This window comes from Callithrix jacchus, chromosome 5 (genome assembly GCF_049354715.1).
Source record: "Callithrix jacchus isolate 240 chromosome 5, calJac240_pri, whole genome shotgun sequence".
Lineage (NCBI taxonomy): Eukaryota > Metazoa > Chordata > Mammalia > Primates > Cebidae > Callithrix > Callithrix jacchus.
In genome coordinates, this window is record NC_133506.1 from 142924399 (window position 1) to 142942551 (window position 18153).

Here is an 18153-nt window from a genome sequence, read left to right on the forward strand (position 1 = left end):
CTCCCGAGTAGCTGGGAATATAGGCACACGCCACCACACCCAGCTAATTATTGTATTTTTAGTAGAGATGGGGTTTCACCATGTTGGCCAGGCTGGTCTCGAACTCCTGACTTCGTGATCTACTCGCCTCAGCCTTTCAAGGTGCTGGGATTACAGGCATGAGCCACTGTGCCTGTCCATGACTTTTTAATTGTAATAAATAACATCTATAAAAACTAATATGAGACAACCAACATGAAAGATTTTAAAGTGGAAAATACTGGTTACTCCATTTTAAAGACCTTTGAATTAAAACAAACCACCATCAACTAGGCATGGTTTAAACAGTCAACTATTTGGACACAGAGGATTAAGGTAACTTAATCCATGGAGAACCCACTTTTCAAATCAAAGCAATGGGCTAAAGAGCCCTAACCTAACCCCTGTCCAGTGTTCACTAAATGATTAAGTCAGGTATAACTAGCGAGATTTACTTTAAAAATGCATAGTAATAATTCCCTTTTCCAAAACAGGAAGAAAGGGTTAATAATAATCTCTTATTACAAATGATCTATGTGTCCAGAGAATATGATGGTAAGATACTATTAAATAGCAATGTGTGTAATCATCAGAGAAATGCATATTAAAACTGCAATGAGATACCACTGTACTCCAGCCAGAATGGCTATTATTAAAATGTTCAAAAACACAATAGATGTTGGCATGGATGCAGTGAAAAGGAACTAAGTGTTGAAAAGGAACACACTGCTGATGGGAATGTAAAGTAGTACAGCCTCTATGGAAAACACTATGGAGATTCCTTAATGAACCAAAAGTAGATCTGCCATTCAATCCAGCAATCCTGCTACTGGGTATCCCACCCAAAGGAAGAGAAGTCATGATAACAAAAAGACGTGGCAGTCATACATTTATCACAGCACAGTTTACAACTGCAAAAATATGGAACCAATCCAAGTCCCTGTCAACCAATGAGTGGATAAAAACATATGATATATATATGTCTATGTATATACATATATATACCACAGACTACTACTCAACCATAAAAAGAAGAAAATAGTGTCTTTTGCAGCAATTTGGATGGAAGTGGAGGTCATAATTCCAAGTGAAGTAACTCAGGAATGGAAAACCAAACACAGTATGTTCTCACTCGTAAGTAGGAGTTAAGCTATGGGTGCACGAAGGCATACAGAGTGGTATGATGGACACTGGAGACCCAGAGGCAGGGAGGGAGCAGGGAGGTGAGGGGTAAAAAACTACATATGGGGTATAACGTGCCCTACTCGAGCGATGAGTGCACTAAAATTTCAGACTTCACGCTATACAGTTTATCCAAGTAACCAAAACTACTTGTGTCCCTAAAGCTATTAAAAATAAATAAATAAATTTAACGTAGTATTTTAGGGTGATAAAATACCAAAGACTCAGAAACCAAAAGAAGACATCATTTGCAAATATCAAATTTTCATCCATGTATTCACAAAATACATGAGTTTTCTATGGACAAGGCATGGAGCCCAATGCCTTATATTCTTTATATATTTATTAATAAGATTTAAAATGGAAACTTGTATGTATCAATTACCAAAAGCCCACCCATCTGTTAATTACTCCTTAGCACCCCTTACCATTTATCTAAAATACATATGTGTGTATACATATTTGTGTGTGTGTGTGTGTGCACGCGTGTATGGCCTATGTCTTTAAGTTACAGGAAGGCTTTGAATAGTTACTGTCCTCCTGACCACTAATGATGTAATAGGTTTAAAGTTTTATTAAGTTTCCCAATACTTATTAATGCAATTTGGGAGTTTGTTCGATAAATGGGAACTAAATATCTACTAATCAGCATGACTGCAAAATAAAACTCAGAATGATTAAAAAAATTAGTAGCCTGGGGATAATAAAAATGATTTGTTTCTGACCACCGACCAGGGTCACTGGAAAAGGCAAACACTTAGAAAGTCATCTCGTGTTACTAATTTTACTTAATATGATATCCTCAAAGTACATGCACTCTTCTCGCCAAATTTCATCCTCTGAATTTAGAAAGATCTGATTCTGTAACTCAGCTGAAGGTTTGAGCTAAGCCTTCTCTAATTAAAAAAAGTACAGAAATGCGTACAAGGGATACAAGCACATTATTCTCTTTAAAGGACATTTGCTTCCATTCTCTATACAGAGAAAATAGCAAATTACAGTGTCTGAAATCTGCTATTTTTGTACTCTGCATTTAGCCATCATTTTCTTCCACTGTGAGAAGGATCGATTCTACTCTTCTCTGTTTCTTTTTGCAGGGAGTTGGGATGGAAAAGGGAGCATTTCAACTTTACATCAAAACACCAAGTATTTGGCTGCATCTCCATATGCCAGAAGTCACAATAATGTGCAACCACTTTTATGCAGCTGTTCTGATATTTATATTTTCTATAATGATAGATGTTTTATATTTTCTACAATTTTTCAAGGGATTGTTTTTTTTTTCTATTCATTCTATAAGGGTTTAAAAGTTATTCTTTCTATAGGGTATAGAAATTATTCTTTCTGTAGAACCAAGTATTTTTTACTTGGTCTATGAGCTTCTGTAGGCTTCAAACTGTGTTTGGCTCTGAAAAGAATGAGTGCTTTATTTCTGCAATATTTTTCTTCTTACTACTTCTCTAAATCACAACATACTAGAAATAAGAATAACTTATACTGTAGTCCCAGCTACTCAGGAGGCTGAGGCAGGAGAATTGCTTGAACCCGGGAGGCAGAAGTTGCAGTGAGCCGAGGTCATGCCACTGCACTCCAGCCTGGCACCTGGTGATGGAGTGAGACTCTGTCTCAAAAAAAAAAAAAGAATAACTTACAGTAAAGGTTCACACACAGATTATTTTTTCTACTGATTAATTTTTTAAAAATATTGACTCTGTTTGACTCCAAGTTACCATTTTTACATGGGATTCCACCCCCAGGAGATTCAGTAAATGGGATTATTTAAAATCCTGGCTGAGCACAATGGCTCACGCTTGTAATTCCAGCACTTTGGGAGGCTGAGGCAGGCACATTGCTTGAGCTCAGGACTCCTAGACCAGCCTGGGCAAGATAGCAAAATCTCGTCTCTACAAAAAGTATAAAAATTAGCTAGGCATGGGGGCACATGCCTGTACTCTCAGCTACTCAAAAAGCTGAGATGGGAGGTCAAGGCTCCAATCTGGGTGACAGTGAGACCTTGTCTCAAACAAACCAATAAGAAGTAAATAAGTAAATAAAATTCTAATGTGTTAAGCTGAGTAATACATTAGTTTTATGGCATTCTCATGAAGCTATCAGTTTGCTTTTCAGTGAAGGCAACCACGGTGTCCAAAGAGCACTGATTCTCCTGCCCACAGATGTTAGGTAGCCTGTGAGTTCATGTGGTTGTCACACCCCTCATGCAGGTTTTTACACTGAGCTCGCTCTGCTGCTGCTGCACACAGGAGTCCCTCCTTCTCCAGCCCAAACCTGCCCTGGGCCATGCTGGGCTCCTCCAGGTGACTGCCATGCTGTCTGAGAAGTGCCAACACACCCGCACCTCTCAGTGCAGACACTGCCAAGGGCCGTGTCTGGGGACCAGTTCAACTTAGGGTGTCTGGGAATTGCTTTAAAACACTGACACAGGGAAAAGGTTGATACACATGCGGCAGAATTTCAATCATTGTGGAATCTGCATAATGGGTATGTGAATGCGCCTGGTGATATTTTTCTGTACCTCTGTACATGTCTGAAAATTTTCATGATAAAATTTTTTTAAAGAGGTCAGGAGGCACCAAGGGCAGGCAAAAGATTTCTGTCAATTCTGGGTGAAGGTGAACATCCAAGCATCTTTGCACATTCACCAAATGTCTTCCCATTGCCCCTGAGTCCCTGCCCACCCAGCTCTCCAACCCAGGTTGGACCCTTTGGACAACAGCACTGTGGTCACTTTGGCTGCAGGTGGAGTTGGCCCATATGGAGTCCCTGCAGGAGCTGGAGGGAAGGAAGACAGGACAATCAGGGGATTCATGCCCTCTGCAGCATCCCCAGGGCCTGGTTGTGTCCTTCAGCCTCAAGGTCACTGTCCTTCTAAGGAGCTTGCTCTACATCGGGACCCCGCCCTTCAAGGTTCAAGTAATTGCTCCTCTTCTAGTCCCTCATGTCTAGAAGGTCATGGTGCTACAGCTACTACTCTCCCCAAGTTCCAGGATGGCTTCTCAGGGTTCCATTTCACACTTCGCAGATAAACCCACGATTGATCCTAATTGGACTCTGGGGAGCCTGACTGGTGGAATACTCCACACAGTATGATTGCCTGTTCCATCCACTAGGGATAATGGGAATCAAACTCACTGTGATAGGTACAGCATGCCAGATTGGCAGAAAAGTACTGTGAAGCACCCATCAGTGTGGGTTCCCTCCTTTCCTCCCTGAGTTCCTTCACGTGGACATGGAACGTGGATCCCTTACCCTTCACAAGCTGGCAGAGCCAACAATGAGTCACCTTTTGCAGACCAGATGCAGACTGCAAATACTCTAAGGAAGAGCCCGGAATCACACATGCAGACTGACTTTCCTGTCTCTCTGGATTCAATAAAATGCAGCCCGGAGCTGGGACCTACAGGGAAACCAAGTCCGCTGGGTCCTTCTTTGTATTACCACTTGAAGAGGACCTCAGACAGTCAGGAGGCATCCTGTTGCCTTTTGATGACTCTTTTCCTAAAGACACTCTGTGCTCACAGGACTCTAATCCAGCCCTCTCTTTCCATTTTGCATTTCCTATGTAATGGCCAAAGACACTAGATAAGCCTCTCCCCAAAACAGACATGGAGGGATGACAGCTGCAAAAAGAAAATCCCTGAAACCAACAAAGTGGGATTAGACAGCGGTTGCAACTAACTTCTTACTAGGCTGGGACGGTGGTGGGCAGCACTTTTCCGAGAATACCTGCGAAATGAAAGACACTCTGGGGTGTGAGAAAACTCAGAAAACTATGGCTAGGTTTTGTGCTGTTTCTGGAAAAGGGAGTCATAATAACAATGGTTGCCTTTTCTTGAGCACCCGCTCTGTGTCACATACTATGTTTAAATGTTTTACATGCATAATCCCTAACGTTATTTCCTCATGATATGAAAAAAAGTAACTGATTCAAGGCCACACGACCAGCAAATGGCAAAGCTGAGAGTCAAACCTAAGGATGTCTGGCTCAAAAGCTTATGCTCTTTCCATTACACAATTTGCTTTCTCCTAAAGGAGGTGGAAGGATATTTGTTGAGGGTTTGCTTTGTCTCATTCGGATGCAGAGGTATCTAAGAAATAGCGGAGAGAGGGAGAAATCACTGAAGGGACAAGACATGCCCTTCTCTCGCCTCTCCTGGCCACATGTGAAGGGCTGGTTTTGAGCCTCTGAGAATGTAAAATGAAGCCATGGTGTTCATGAAATACTGGGCTGGACTGAGTTCACCCAGTGCCACCTCCATCCCAGAAAACGCAATTAGCACAGGCATGGGAGATGCCATTCACCAACCCTCACCACCGCATCCACAGGTGGCAGTCACCCTGGGCTCACAGGGTCATTGGGTGCAGGGGAGGAACCTCTTTCAGAGGCCACCAGCTGCAAAGTTCCCTGGACCAAGAGGCTCAAGTGGAAAGAACATGAACAAACTTGTTCCCGAGCCCATGTGAGACATCACCTCTCCAAGGACACCCAGAAATAACTGGGAAAGAATTTAAGCAGATGAGAGAAGTGTGGAGGTTAAGGTCTTGTCAAGCAAGTGAAGATTTGGAGCCATGGAGATATGTGTGTAAATATTTGTTAACTTATTTATCCTCACGAACTCCTGAAACCTGGGACAGGCGGAATGACAGCTAATCCACTTGCTCCTTCTTTGGGCCCTGGCTCTATTTCTGGGTTACCGGTACTAGTTCATGGCCTCAAGCCCACGTCCACCCCTGTCCCTCATCACCCGTGGTCCCTGATCATTTCCTCAGCCCTCTACTGCCCACCTGTTTGTCCCTGTCTGCACTGGTTTTCAGACACGTGGACCCCACGGACCTGCCTGCTCTCCTGAACACCGGACTCTGCTCTTCTACCTGGATTTTTAGTACTCCCATTGTGGTTTCATCAAAAATATATATTTGGTCTTTGTCCCCGACTCCTGGCACGGAGCACCTAAAACTCTTGGAATTTCCTGAGTGGTAAGAGTGTCTTTTGTTATTCATATAGAGTCCCTTTTGGCCTCACCTCAGTATATTCTAAGAGGTGACTCATGGTGGTCTTTAGATAGCTTATAGATGGGGGCTGGAGGCCAGGGGAACTAACCACATAATTAGCTGGAACTTTCAGCCTCACTTCCTATCTTCAGGGAGGGGAGAGGGGCTGGAGGTTGAGTTCCATCACCAATGGCCCTCTTTTCCACTACACCTCATCCTGGGGCCCTGTCTTTGGCCTACCTATTCAGCTGTAGCAAGAATGCTGCTAAATCAGTTTAACGAGACTCCCCTATCTTTAATATCTGATCAGCCTGGCCTGCCATCAGCAAGATTTCCCTACTCGTGATGTCTCCCCTTAGGAATTTCCATGCATTGACCCCTCTGCTCCTCAACTAGAAATCCCCATCTCTCTTTGCCATATTGGGAGTCGAGCCCAATCTCACCCCTATTGCATAGTTATGACATCTATTGCAATAGCCCTAAGTCTTCCTCACCATTTAAACAAATGTCAGAATAATCTGTTCTTTAACACTTACAGTGTCGTGACTTGCATAGGATCAGATTCATCATTGGGACTGGGTGTGGTGGCTCACGCCTGTAATCCCAGCACTTTGGGAGTCTAAGGCAGGTGGATCACCTGAGGTCAGGAGTTCGAGACCAGCCTAGCCAACAGGGAAAATCCCCATCTCTACTAAAAATACAGAAAATTAGCCAGGTGTTGTGGTGCATGCCTGTAGTCTCAGCTACTTGGGAGGCTGAGGCAGGAGAATCACTTGAACCCTGGAGACAGAGGTTGCACTGAGTGGAGATCATGACACTGCACTCCAGCCTTGGTGACACGGCACTCCAGCCTTGGTGACACGGCAAGGCTCCCTCTTGAAAACAGACAAACAAAACGATTCATCACTGGACTCCTGGACCTCTCAACTTGTCATTGAATCCCTGGACGCCTCATGCCCAGATGCACACCTTTGAAGCCTTTTTCTTCAGTTCTGACTGATTGATCAGGGATCCATTCATGAGTTCAACTCCTAAGCCAGTGCTCCAGGTAGAGACAGACTTTGATTCTTAAGATTCTGAGTCTACTGTGGAAGCTGGGTTAGAGGATTCCTGGGCTTCTCTGTTCATTCAACAGAGAGGCTGGCTCAGAGTCCTGGGCTTCTCTGTTTATTAGATATAGAGGCTGGATCAGAGTCCTAGGCTTCATTGCTTGTGAGGCACCATTAGTTAAGAGTATGGGAGCTTCTCAGTCACTGAAACCCCCCTTCTCAAGCCCTCGATGGCTGTGTGCTCCACCACTAGGGCCACTAGGGTATAAGCTCACTCGGTCTTTACGGAATAATTTTACTAAGACTAATTTGGAACTCTGATGGCCTCCCCAAACAGGCTCCTTTAAGATCTCTCCCTAAGCCATCACCTCTGCCCCTCTTTCCTCCTTTTACCACCTTTGATCTTCCCTCGTTCCTTCAAATCCTTTAACATGTTGGTCTTCAAACCCCTACTTCTCCACCATCCATCTGTCCACTACTGCCAGAACTTTCCCTTCCCGTTCAAGCCCCCCACCTCCCTACAGTCACTGGAATCTTAGGCTCCTTACTCACATCAGGTGCTCTCAAAGGACCCCCAAAAGCAATCAGATATATGAGCAAATGAGAATATTACAAGTCTCCTACATAAATATTGGTGGAAAGCATTAGGCATTATACTGAGCACGTAACCTTACCTTATTCCATCTATCAGAAACACAATACAGATAAAAATAGGAAGTAAGGCGAAGATAAGAGCCAAATATTTTATATAAACCTGTGGGATTTTTTTTTTAACTCTGTTTACCTGACTTGTGGCTAAAATATTAGAATGAAAGCTACAAGGTCTCTATTTGCATCTGTATGTAAGTTTATATATATGAATCTATGTAAGTGTGTTATGTATGTGTGGTGTTCTACCTTTACATGGTATATTCCCAAGTTAATTTATAAAAATCTCTTAAAGGATTTCTATTCACATTGGCTTAGAGATAAGTCAGTACTTATATAAATTCAGGCTGGGTGCAGTGGTTCACGCCTGTAATCCCATTACTTTGGGAGGCTGAGGCAGGCAGATGACTTGAGGTCAGGAGTTCCAGACCAGCCTAGCCAACATGGTGAAACCCTATTTCTACTAAAAATACATAATTAGCCAGGCATGGTGGCATGTGCCTGTAACTCCAGCTACTTGGGAGGCTGAGGCCGGAGAATCGCTTGAACCCAGGAGGAGGCAGAGGTTGCAGTGATATGAGAGCGTGCCACTGCACACCAACCTGGGTGACAGAGCCAGACTCCATCTCAAACAAACAAACAAACAAAAACACTTACATAAATTCAATATCCTAAAACTACCAGAAATCCAGAAACCAACCCAAATGTTTTTCAAGTTCACATGATTTGAGTGAATTTTTAATAACTAAGACTAGTTTGGTTTAGTAAAAGTGAATTATCAGCATTAAATATGAGCATTCTTGGATTTACGGTCAATTAAGGTAAAATTATAGCCACTAGATGTTTAAGATTATTTTTTAAATTATAAATTGAACCTAAGAACAAATGTATAAGTAAAGATGCAGTGAAAATGATTGTTTGCTATCCATCACTTCATATCTATCAAACAAGCAGTAAAACAAATAGAAACCCACATATTTAACTCTTCACCATTTTTTAAAAATTTTGTGATATACGCCTAACATGCGTATGTTAACTGAAAATAGTTAACAGGGAAACAACTTAAGATGATGGCTAGCTTTATATAATATTATAATATGTCTGCTAAAAACATTTCTATCTTTTGACAACTTGCAGCTTCAGAATTATGTTAAGTAATAGACATTCGTTAGCAATTTCTAAGCAATCTAAATTACTGAAACATTAATTACTAAGCCTAAGTTTAAAATTATATAGTTTTGGCTTCTTATTCTTTTCTTTTTTTTTTTTTTTTTTTTTGAGATGGAGTTACACTCTTATTACCCAGGCTGGAGTGCAATGGCGGGATCTCGGCTCACCGCAACCTCCGCCTCCTGGTTCAGGCAATTCTCCTGCCTCAGCCTCCTGAGTGGCTGGGATTACAGGCACGTGCCACCATGCCCAGCTAATTTTTTGTATTTTTAGTAGAGACAGGGTTTCACCATGTTGACCAGGATGGTCTCGATCTCTTGACCTTGTGATCTACCCGCCTCGGCCTCCCAAAGTGCTGGGATTACAGGCTTGAGTCACCGCACCCAGCCTGGCTTCTTATTCTTGTATGGTCTAGGGGGGGCTATGTATTTGGGCTTGTTAATAAATATGAAAAATTATACTATTAGACAGCATAATCCTATAATAATTTTGAGGTGGTAGATTCATAAAACTTGATAGCCTTCCACAGAATATTGTTATACAACAGACAATTCACAATTGTCTACTTCCTAGTTCTCTCTGTTAAAAAAAGGTTGCTAATGGTTAAAAATTTTAATCCATATTTTTAAATGAAACTACTAAAATTCATAAGGGTGAGGCAAAATAACTTTGTCTGCATAGTATGTTTTCATTGAAGCATTTACCTTTGCCTTCCCACCTAATTGCTCCAGAATTCAGAAACTCATCATCATGGTAATATAGCTATTTGCCTAAGTTCAATAAGAATCTGTTCTCCTGGTAACAAGACATAATTGGAAACTTTGGTCACAGGAACAAGGCTTTGACAGGAATGTCATATTTGAGAATGATACGCACAGAATCAGATATGAGCAGACAGTTTTAAGGAATGAAGGTTGACCTTATGAAGTGAATACTTACAAAGCCCTCTTGAGAAACCTGCCTAGTACCTTGCTTACAGAGTTCCCAGCCTTCGAGAAGGGTAAAGAAGGTCTTTTCCTGGCAGGCCCAGGAACCTTAGGACCTCAAAAAGAGAGAAATTCACCCGAATACATAGGTATTGCAGATAAAATCTGACAGCAAGTTCTTAGCATGGCTTCCAAACCTCCAGAAGCTTTCGAAAGTTTAATCTGGGCCAGGCAAGGTGGCTCACACCTGTAATTCCAGCACTCTGGGGGCCAAGGCGGGCAGATCATGAGGTCAGGAGTTTAAGGCCAGCCTGGCCAACATGGCGAAACCCCATCTCTACTAAAAATACAAAAAATTAGCAGGGCATGGTGGCATGTGCCTGTAACCCCAGCTACTCAGGAGGCTGAGGCAAGAGAATCGCTTGAACCTAGGAGGCAGAGATTGCAGTGAGCCAAGAGCATGCCACCGCACTCCAGCCTGGGCGACGGAGCCAGAATCGATCTCAAAAAAAAAAAAAAATGTTTAATCTGAAATTCCCTGTCAAAAGTTCCAGCAAAGCCAACTTAAAAAAAAAAATCATGTCATCAATTTTCATTCTTCTGCACCTATGTAAATAATCAGGCCAAATCTAATGAAACCAGACATTTTACAATTGAGAACAATCTTAGTTTAGTTATCCTGAATCAAAAAGCGGAATGACTATAGAGAGACATCTTATGCTTCAATAGAAAACTACACCATATCCGGTGGGTTATCAGTTCCTAGATGTGTTCATTGTCTTCGAGCTATTTTTCACCTCTTTGCAAATTGAGGTCTGCCATTTGGCACATTGCATATTCCATACTCTGCTCCAGGAAATAACCATGACCATGACACTGATGTCTAAACCATCACCAAACCCTCACTTGGCTTTCATTGAAACTGAAAGCCAGGAAAGCTATTGGAGAGCCACTGCCATCTTCATTCTGCCACCCAAAGATACTGCAAGCCCAACATCTAGACTCAGAAACTGAGTTTATAGTCTGCTCTAGCCATGCCTCTTTGTCTTTCTTTATATTTTTTAAAATGTCTAACTTGAACCATCCAGCAAATATCCTCTACCACCAAGTCTCAGTAGATCGTTCAGCTGGTCCCTAATGAACAAAAGACAACCAACGAGAAATGGACTTGGATAGTTCAGACAGAAGAATGTCTCTTCTTTCATGAACAACAAGAGGTACTAAAATAGACTTTCTCTTTAACCAAACTTTAGACAGGCTCCCCCACGACCCCTTTTTGACAAAGCATTGTCTTCAAGTCATAGGGTCCTGCCTATTCCTGCCTAGCCCAGTAGATGCAACCAACCCACCAAGTCAGTTCAGACGGAATCCCCTGACTCTGGCTATCTGATTACCTCCACATCCCATCGGATTCCTCAGCCCCACCTTGATAGCCGATCACCGTCTCAAGTCAGTTTAGCCAGAGTCCCTGACTTTTGATGTTCCCTCCTAGTAATTTTCCGCGCAGTGATCCCTCACACTGCTTGTTGGCTGTGAATCCCCAGCTGTCTTTGCTGTATTAGGAGTTGAGCCCCATCCCTCTCCCCTGGTTGCAATCTTCTTGACACCTATCAGAGTAGTCCTGAGTAAAGTCTTGACTATTTTAATAGGTGTCAGAATATGACTTTGAGAAAGTCACGTGACTCCAGTTGTCACATTCATCAAATTAAGCTCCCCCCTGCCCTGACATAAGAGAGGATCTCCTAGACATTTCCACTAGCCTGAATCAAACCCAAGTATGCCCTGCTCTGAAGCACACTGTAACTAACACTGTTTCCTTGGACCCCTTGGGGCAGTTTCTTTCCCCAAATCTGATCCATCCCTGGAATCGGCCTTTTGCACTGACATACTCTGATGCTCCAACATCTTCCTGAAAGCAATGGAGGAGGAGCCAGTCCCAAAGCAGCCTTCAACAAATGAGATTCATTATGCTGCAATTTTTACTCTAAAATTTCAGATGAATGGCCAGGCACAATGGCTCACACCTGTAATCCCAGTACTTTGGGAGGCCGAGGCGGGCAGATCATCCGAGATCGGGAGTTTAAGACCAGCCTGAGCAACATGAGGAAACCTCATCTCTACTAAAAACACAAAATTAGCTGGGCATGGTGGCGCATGCCTGTAATCCCAGCTACGCGGGAGGCTGAGGCAGGAGAATCACTTGAACCCGGGAGGCAGAGGTTGCAGTGAGCCAACACTGCACCATTGCCCTCCAGCCTGGGCAACTAGAGTGAAACGTCATCTCAAAAAATAAAATAAAAATTTCAAATGAATATATTTAGTAATATATCTGCTTTCATTTCATTGTGTACATCATATTTTATATACCTTATTAAATAGATAATTGAACTTGTTTTCCCACAATATTTCCATAGGGCCAGGGCCTGGGAAGGCCCTGTGTGTAAATGCTGTGACTCTTGTGCATGCTTCCGCCACGCTCACACACACCTGTGGCCCCAGAGCTTCAGAAGCCCAGAGTGGATCCTCTTTAAGAATTTTCTTTTCCCAGGAATAAGGAGACTAGTCATATTATGGTCTTAATAAAATAGGTTTTACATGGCTTTTATTTATTTATTTTTTTTTTAGAGGGAGTTTTACTCTTGTTACCCAGGCTGGAGTGCAATGGCATGATCTTGGCTCACTGCAACCTCTACCTCCCAGGTTTAAGCGATTCTCCTGCCTCAGCCTCCCGAGTAGCTGGGATTACAGGCATGTGCCACCATGCCCAGCTAATTTTGTATTTTCAGTAAAGATGGGGTTTCCCCTTGTTAGTCAGGCTGATCTCAAACTCACGACTTCAGCCTCCCAAAGTGTTGGGATTACAGGCGAGAGCCACCCCAGCAGGCTGGTTTTGCATGTCTTGATAAAAGTGTATTTATTTTTTTAAAAAAGACTGGTGCTTTGACTCTCAAAACACCTACTCCTATGTGTTCATAAATGTGGCTATATCTAGTCGCTGACATTTTAGCTTTAAGTAATTTGGTACGTAAAACCTATATAATGTAAATTTCTGCAAAAATGCACACAAAGTTAATTCATATTTTTTTCTAGCTGTAAATAGAATTTATCACATAGCGATTACAAAGACAGCATAACCTGCTGGTTTTTCAACATCCGTTAGATGCATCAGATCAATCCTAATTATCAAAAATTTATAGTTAGTGTCAGGGTCAATGACTCTACATAGTCACTCTTCTTTAAAATGGATATGTAAATGAAATTAACAATACAAAGAAGCCAACTGGTAAGTTCAAGGAAAATGATTTCACCTTTGATTTGGAAAAACGTCTGGTTCCAAAACCAGGAGGGAATGCACTAATATGGAGGCACTTTAGAAGGTTTAAAAAACATCCACAGAAATACTGCAAGATAGCATGTATCATGATAGATAAGTAGACGACTCTCGTGATTAAATAATTTAGCATCTGTAATGGAGTGGAAATGAATCTCACGTGACTTTTCATAATGCTAGAAATACAGAAAATAATAAAATATTCAAATTATTTAATAAAAATCAAACCCATAAAGTTGTCACAATACTCTTGTCCATTCACACTCTTAAGTAACAATCAGTCACAAAATCAATCCTGATGGAAGAGGCAAGTGCCACTGAAAAAGTACCGCTTTGTAACACTGTCTAATGGGTAACAATTTTCAAAAGGTAAAGAGCAAAACAAATAGCGAGGTTTTTTTCAATGTTTTGGTTTGAAAAGTCAAATATGAAGACATTTTATTTGCTGACATCTTTAGGTTACAAGATGTAAAGCCTTCCCTGATCTCTGTGGCACTAAAGTTTCAATTATTGAATGTAATATCGAAATACAGCATTCGAAATTAATGAAAGAGTATTTTGTTATGCTTAAGAAAAGCATACAGAAATTTAAGAAATAATTATATAAATATACATACATGTATTTTTGCACAAATCCTCAAGCTTGTAAAATAAACATATATTCTTCTAAGATAGCAACTAAATTTGAGAAAAGGAGCAAGTATTATATTTTATTGTCATAATTGATAAAGGGAAAAGTATTTCTCTCTCACTCTCTCTCTCCCCTCTGCTTCTCTCCTTGGGTTATTTGATACAATTCTAAGTATTTTAGCTGTTTATTTTGTATTTTCCAAACAATCATATGGCAGTGAGAGAGAGGCACTCACAGATACATTTTACGAAGGAGAGAATGGGCTACTTCTGGTCAACTCTCTATTACAATAGCCTCACTAGCATAAAGAAAATGCAAAACTATCTGGGCAAAGGAAAGAAATTATTTTCAACCCTTGGCTTGAAAAATCACATATACAGTTACAGTTAGAACTGAGGTATGGATAGTTGGTTCACTTTTACCTCTCGAGTGTTTCATTTGTTTTTGCCTATCTATGTCTCATTTGGGAAAATCCAACAAGCCTTAAAATCCCAATGCACAACATTGTCACTTAAAACATTAACTCACTTACCTGTTCTCCTTGGTCTCCATGATCACTTCTCCTGGATCTGTTTGTGAAAACCATGAAAGTATGTTTCTTCTTCTGTTTAAGTCTTCCCTCTGTGCTTCCTTTAAATGTGTACTCCAAATTCAGCTCTTCCTTGCCAGTGGAATAAAAAAGCCTGTTTTCCCCTCAGTGTCCATTCATCATCTGATGTCAGGAAACATGGTTGTGTTTTGCATTTGTGTTCCTTAAAGTATGACTCTCCAGTGTGATAATGGTTGCCTTCTGATTCAGCGGCCCACAGAAGTTCTGAAGGTAAAAAACAGTGTGGATTCACTAAAGGTTTTTGGCTTTCCCCCAAAGCAAACTCAATTTATTTTCATCTGATAATTTTCTGTGCTTCTTTTTGAAGGTTCCTAGGAAAGATGGTCCAGAAGTTCTTGGATTTTGAAGTTTCTCACCCTCATCTCAGCAGATGGAAAATATTCACTGGTAAGAGCCTTTCTTCTGGCTCTGATGACATGGGCATCTTGGCCTCACTTCTGTGATCCTAGAAGAAAAACCAAGGAAGGGTAAAAAAGACTTCAGGAAAAGCACTTGAAGACAATGTACTACACTGAAAATGGAATTCCTCATGGAAGACAGCCATGGTGCTCAGCTCCAGTGACTTTCTAATTATACTCTGCTGGTGGCACGACAGCTCTGCCAAAGAGCATGGCATTTGTCTCTCACCTCACAACAAGACAGGCAACCAACAAACATACATGTGCAGCTATAGAAATTAAAAGTACAGGCCAGGCGCGGTGGCTCACGCCTGTAATTCCAGCACTTTGGGAGGCTGAGGTGGGCAGATCACTTGAGGTCGGGAGTTTGAGACCAGCCTGACCAACATGGTAAAACCCCCTCTCTACTAAAAATACAAAATTAGCCAGCATGGTGGTGCACGCCTGTAATCCCAGCTACTAGGGAGGCTGAGGCAGGAGAGTCATTTGAACGTGGGAGGCAGAGGTTGTGGTGAGTGAAGATTGCCATGCCATTGCACTCCAGCCTGGGAAACAAGAGAGAAACTCCATCTCAAAAAAAAAAACAAAAAGAAAAGGAAATTAAAAGTACATCTACTTGACCACTTAGTTTCATGTTCCCTCTATTTCCCTGGCTTCTTCCAAGTGGAAACATATGCTTCACTCACACACGGTGTGCCTTTAACAACACCCTTTAAATCCAGACCTACAACTTTTTTTTTTTCAGTCTCCCTCTATTGTCCAGGCTAGAGTGCAGTGTTGTAATCTTGGCTCACTGAAACATCTACCTCTTGGGTTCAAATGATTCTCCTGCCTGAGCCCACTGAGTCGCTGGGATTACAGGCACCTGCCACTACACTCAGCTAATTTTTGTATTTTTAGCAGAGATGAGGTTTTGGCATGTTGGCCAGGCTGGTCTTGAACACTTGACCTCAAGTGGTTCTGCCTCTCGACCTCCCAAAGTTCTGGGATTACAACTGTGAGCCATCACACTCAACCCAAACCTACAACTCTATGTGTACAATAAAACTCATGTTTGAAAGCAAAATATTTACCTTAGAAAAGAAAGAGTAGACGAAGGGAATGAATTCAAGCTGGAAAATACTCTTCAGGATATTATCCAGAAAAATTTCCCCAACCTAGCAAGGCAGGCCAACACTCAAATCCAGGAAATACAGAGAACACCACAAAAATACTCCACAAGGATAGCAACCCCAAGGCACATAATCGTCAGATTCACCAGGGTTGAAATGAAGGAGAAAATACTAAGGGCAGCCAGAGAGAAAGGTCGGGTCACCCACAAAGGGAAGCCCATCAGACTCACAGCAGATCTCTTGGCAGAAACTCTACAAGCAAGAAGAGAGTGGGGGCCAATATTCAACATCCTTAAAGAAAAGAACTTTCAACCCAGAATTACATAGCCAGCCAAACTGAGCTTCAGAAGTGAAGGAAAAATAAAATCCTTTGCGAACAAGCAAGTACTCAGAGATTTTGTCACCACCAGGCCTGCTTTACAAGAGCTCCTGAAAGAGGCACTACACATAGAAAGGAACAACCAGTACCAGCCATTCCAAAAACACACTAAATGCTAAAGAGCATCAACAAAATGAAGAATCTACATCAACTAACGGGCAAAACAGCCAGCTAGCGTCAAAATGGCAGTATCAAATTCACACATAACAATATTAACCCTAAATGTAAAAGGGCTACATGCACCAATCAAAAGACACAGATTGGCAAATTGGATAAAAAAAACAAAACCCATCAGTGTGCTGTATCCAGGAAACCCATCTCACATGCAAGGATACACAAAGGCTTAAAATAAAGGGATGGAGGAAGATTTACCAAGCAAATGGAGAGCAAAAAAAAGCAGGAGTTGCAATTCTCATCTCTGATAAAATAGACTTTAAAGCAACAAAGATCAAAAGAGACAAAGAAGGCCATTACATAATGGTAAAAGGATCGATACAACAAGAAGAGCTAACAATCCTAAATATATATGGAACCAATACAGGAGCACCCAGATATATAAGGCAAGTTCTTAATGACTTACAAAGAGACTTAGACTCCCACACAATAATAGTGGGAGACTTTAACACTCCACTGTCAATATTAGACAGATCAACCAGACAGAAAATTAACAAGGATATCCAGGGCTTGAACTCAGACCTGGAACAAGCAAACCTGATAGACATTTACAGAACTCTCCACCCCAAATCCACAGAATATACATTCTTCTCAGCACCACATCATACCTACTCTCAAATTGACCACATAATCGGAAGTAAAGCACTCCTCAGCAAATACAAAACAACAGAAATCATAACAAACAGTCTCTCAGACCATAGTGCAATCAAGTTAGAACTCAGAATTCAGAAACTAACTCAGAACCACACAGCTTCATGGAAACTGAACAACTGGTTCTTGAATGTTGACTGGATAAACAATGAAATGAGGGCAGAAATAAAGAAGTTCTTCGAAACCAACGAGAACGAAGACACAACATACCAGAATCTCTGGGACACATTTAAAGCAGTCTCTAGAGGAAAATATATAGCAATAAGTGCCCGTATGAGAAGAGTGGAGAGATCCAAAATTGACACCCTATCATCAAAATTGAAAGAACTAGAGGAGCAAGATCAAAAAACTCAAAACCTAGCAGAAGACAAGAAATAACTAAGATCAGAGCTGAACTGAAGGAGATTGAGACACGAAAACCCCTTCAAAAACTCAATAAATCCAAGAGCTTGTTTTTTGAAAAGATCAACAAAATAGACCACTAGCCAGACTGATAAAAAAGAAAAGAGAGAACAACCAAATAGATGCAATAAAAAATGATAAAAGGGAAATCACCACAGATTCCACAGAAATTCAAACCATCATCAGAGAATATTACAAACAACTCTATGCACATAAACTAGTAAACCTGGAAGAAATGGATAAATTCCTGGACACCTGTGTCCTCCGAAGCCTAAACCAGGAGGAAGCCGAAACTATGAATAGACCAATAACAAGGTCTGAAGTCAAGGCAGCAATTAAGAGCCTACCACACAAAAAACGCCCAGGTCCAGACGGGTTCACAGCCGAATTCTACCAGACACACAAAGAGGAGCTGTTACCATTCCTTCTGAAACTATTCCAAATAATCCAGAAAGAGGGAAT

At 41.5% G+C, this 18153-nt stretch overlaps 1 protein-coding gene across 3 annotated transcripts in view; it reads right to left on the bottom strand.

Moving 5' to 3' along the window:
• Positions 1–18153, bottom strand: part of SACS (sacsin molecular chaperone) — a 102530-nt gene that overhangs the window by 62066 nt on the left and 22311 nt on the right. For all 3 annotated transcript variants that reach the window (XM_035302338.3, XM_035302335.3, XM_035302336.3), the window contains exon 2: positions 14498–15020. In XM_035302338.3, coding sequence (XP_035158229.2) covers positions 14498–14517 — 20 coding nt within the window. In that variant the 5' untranslated portion in view covers positions 14518–15020. The remainder of the gene's footprint in view (positions 1–14497; positions 15021–18153) is intronic.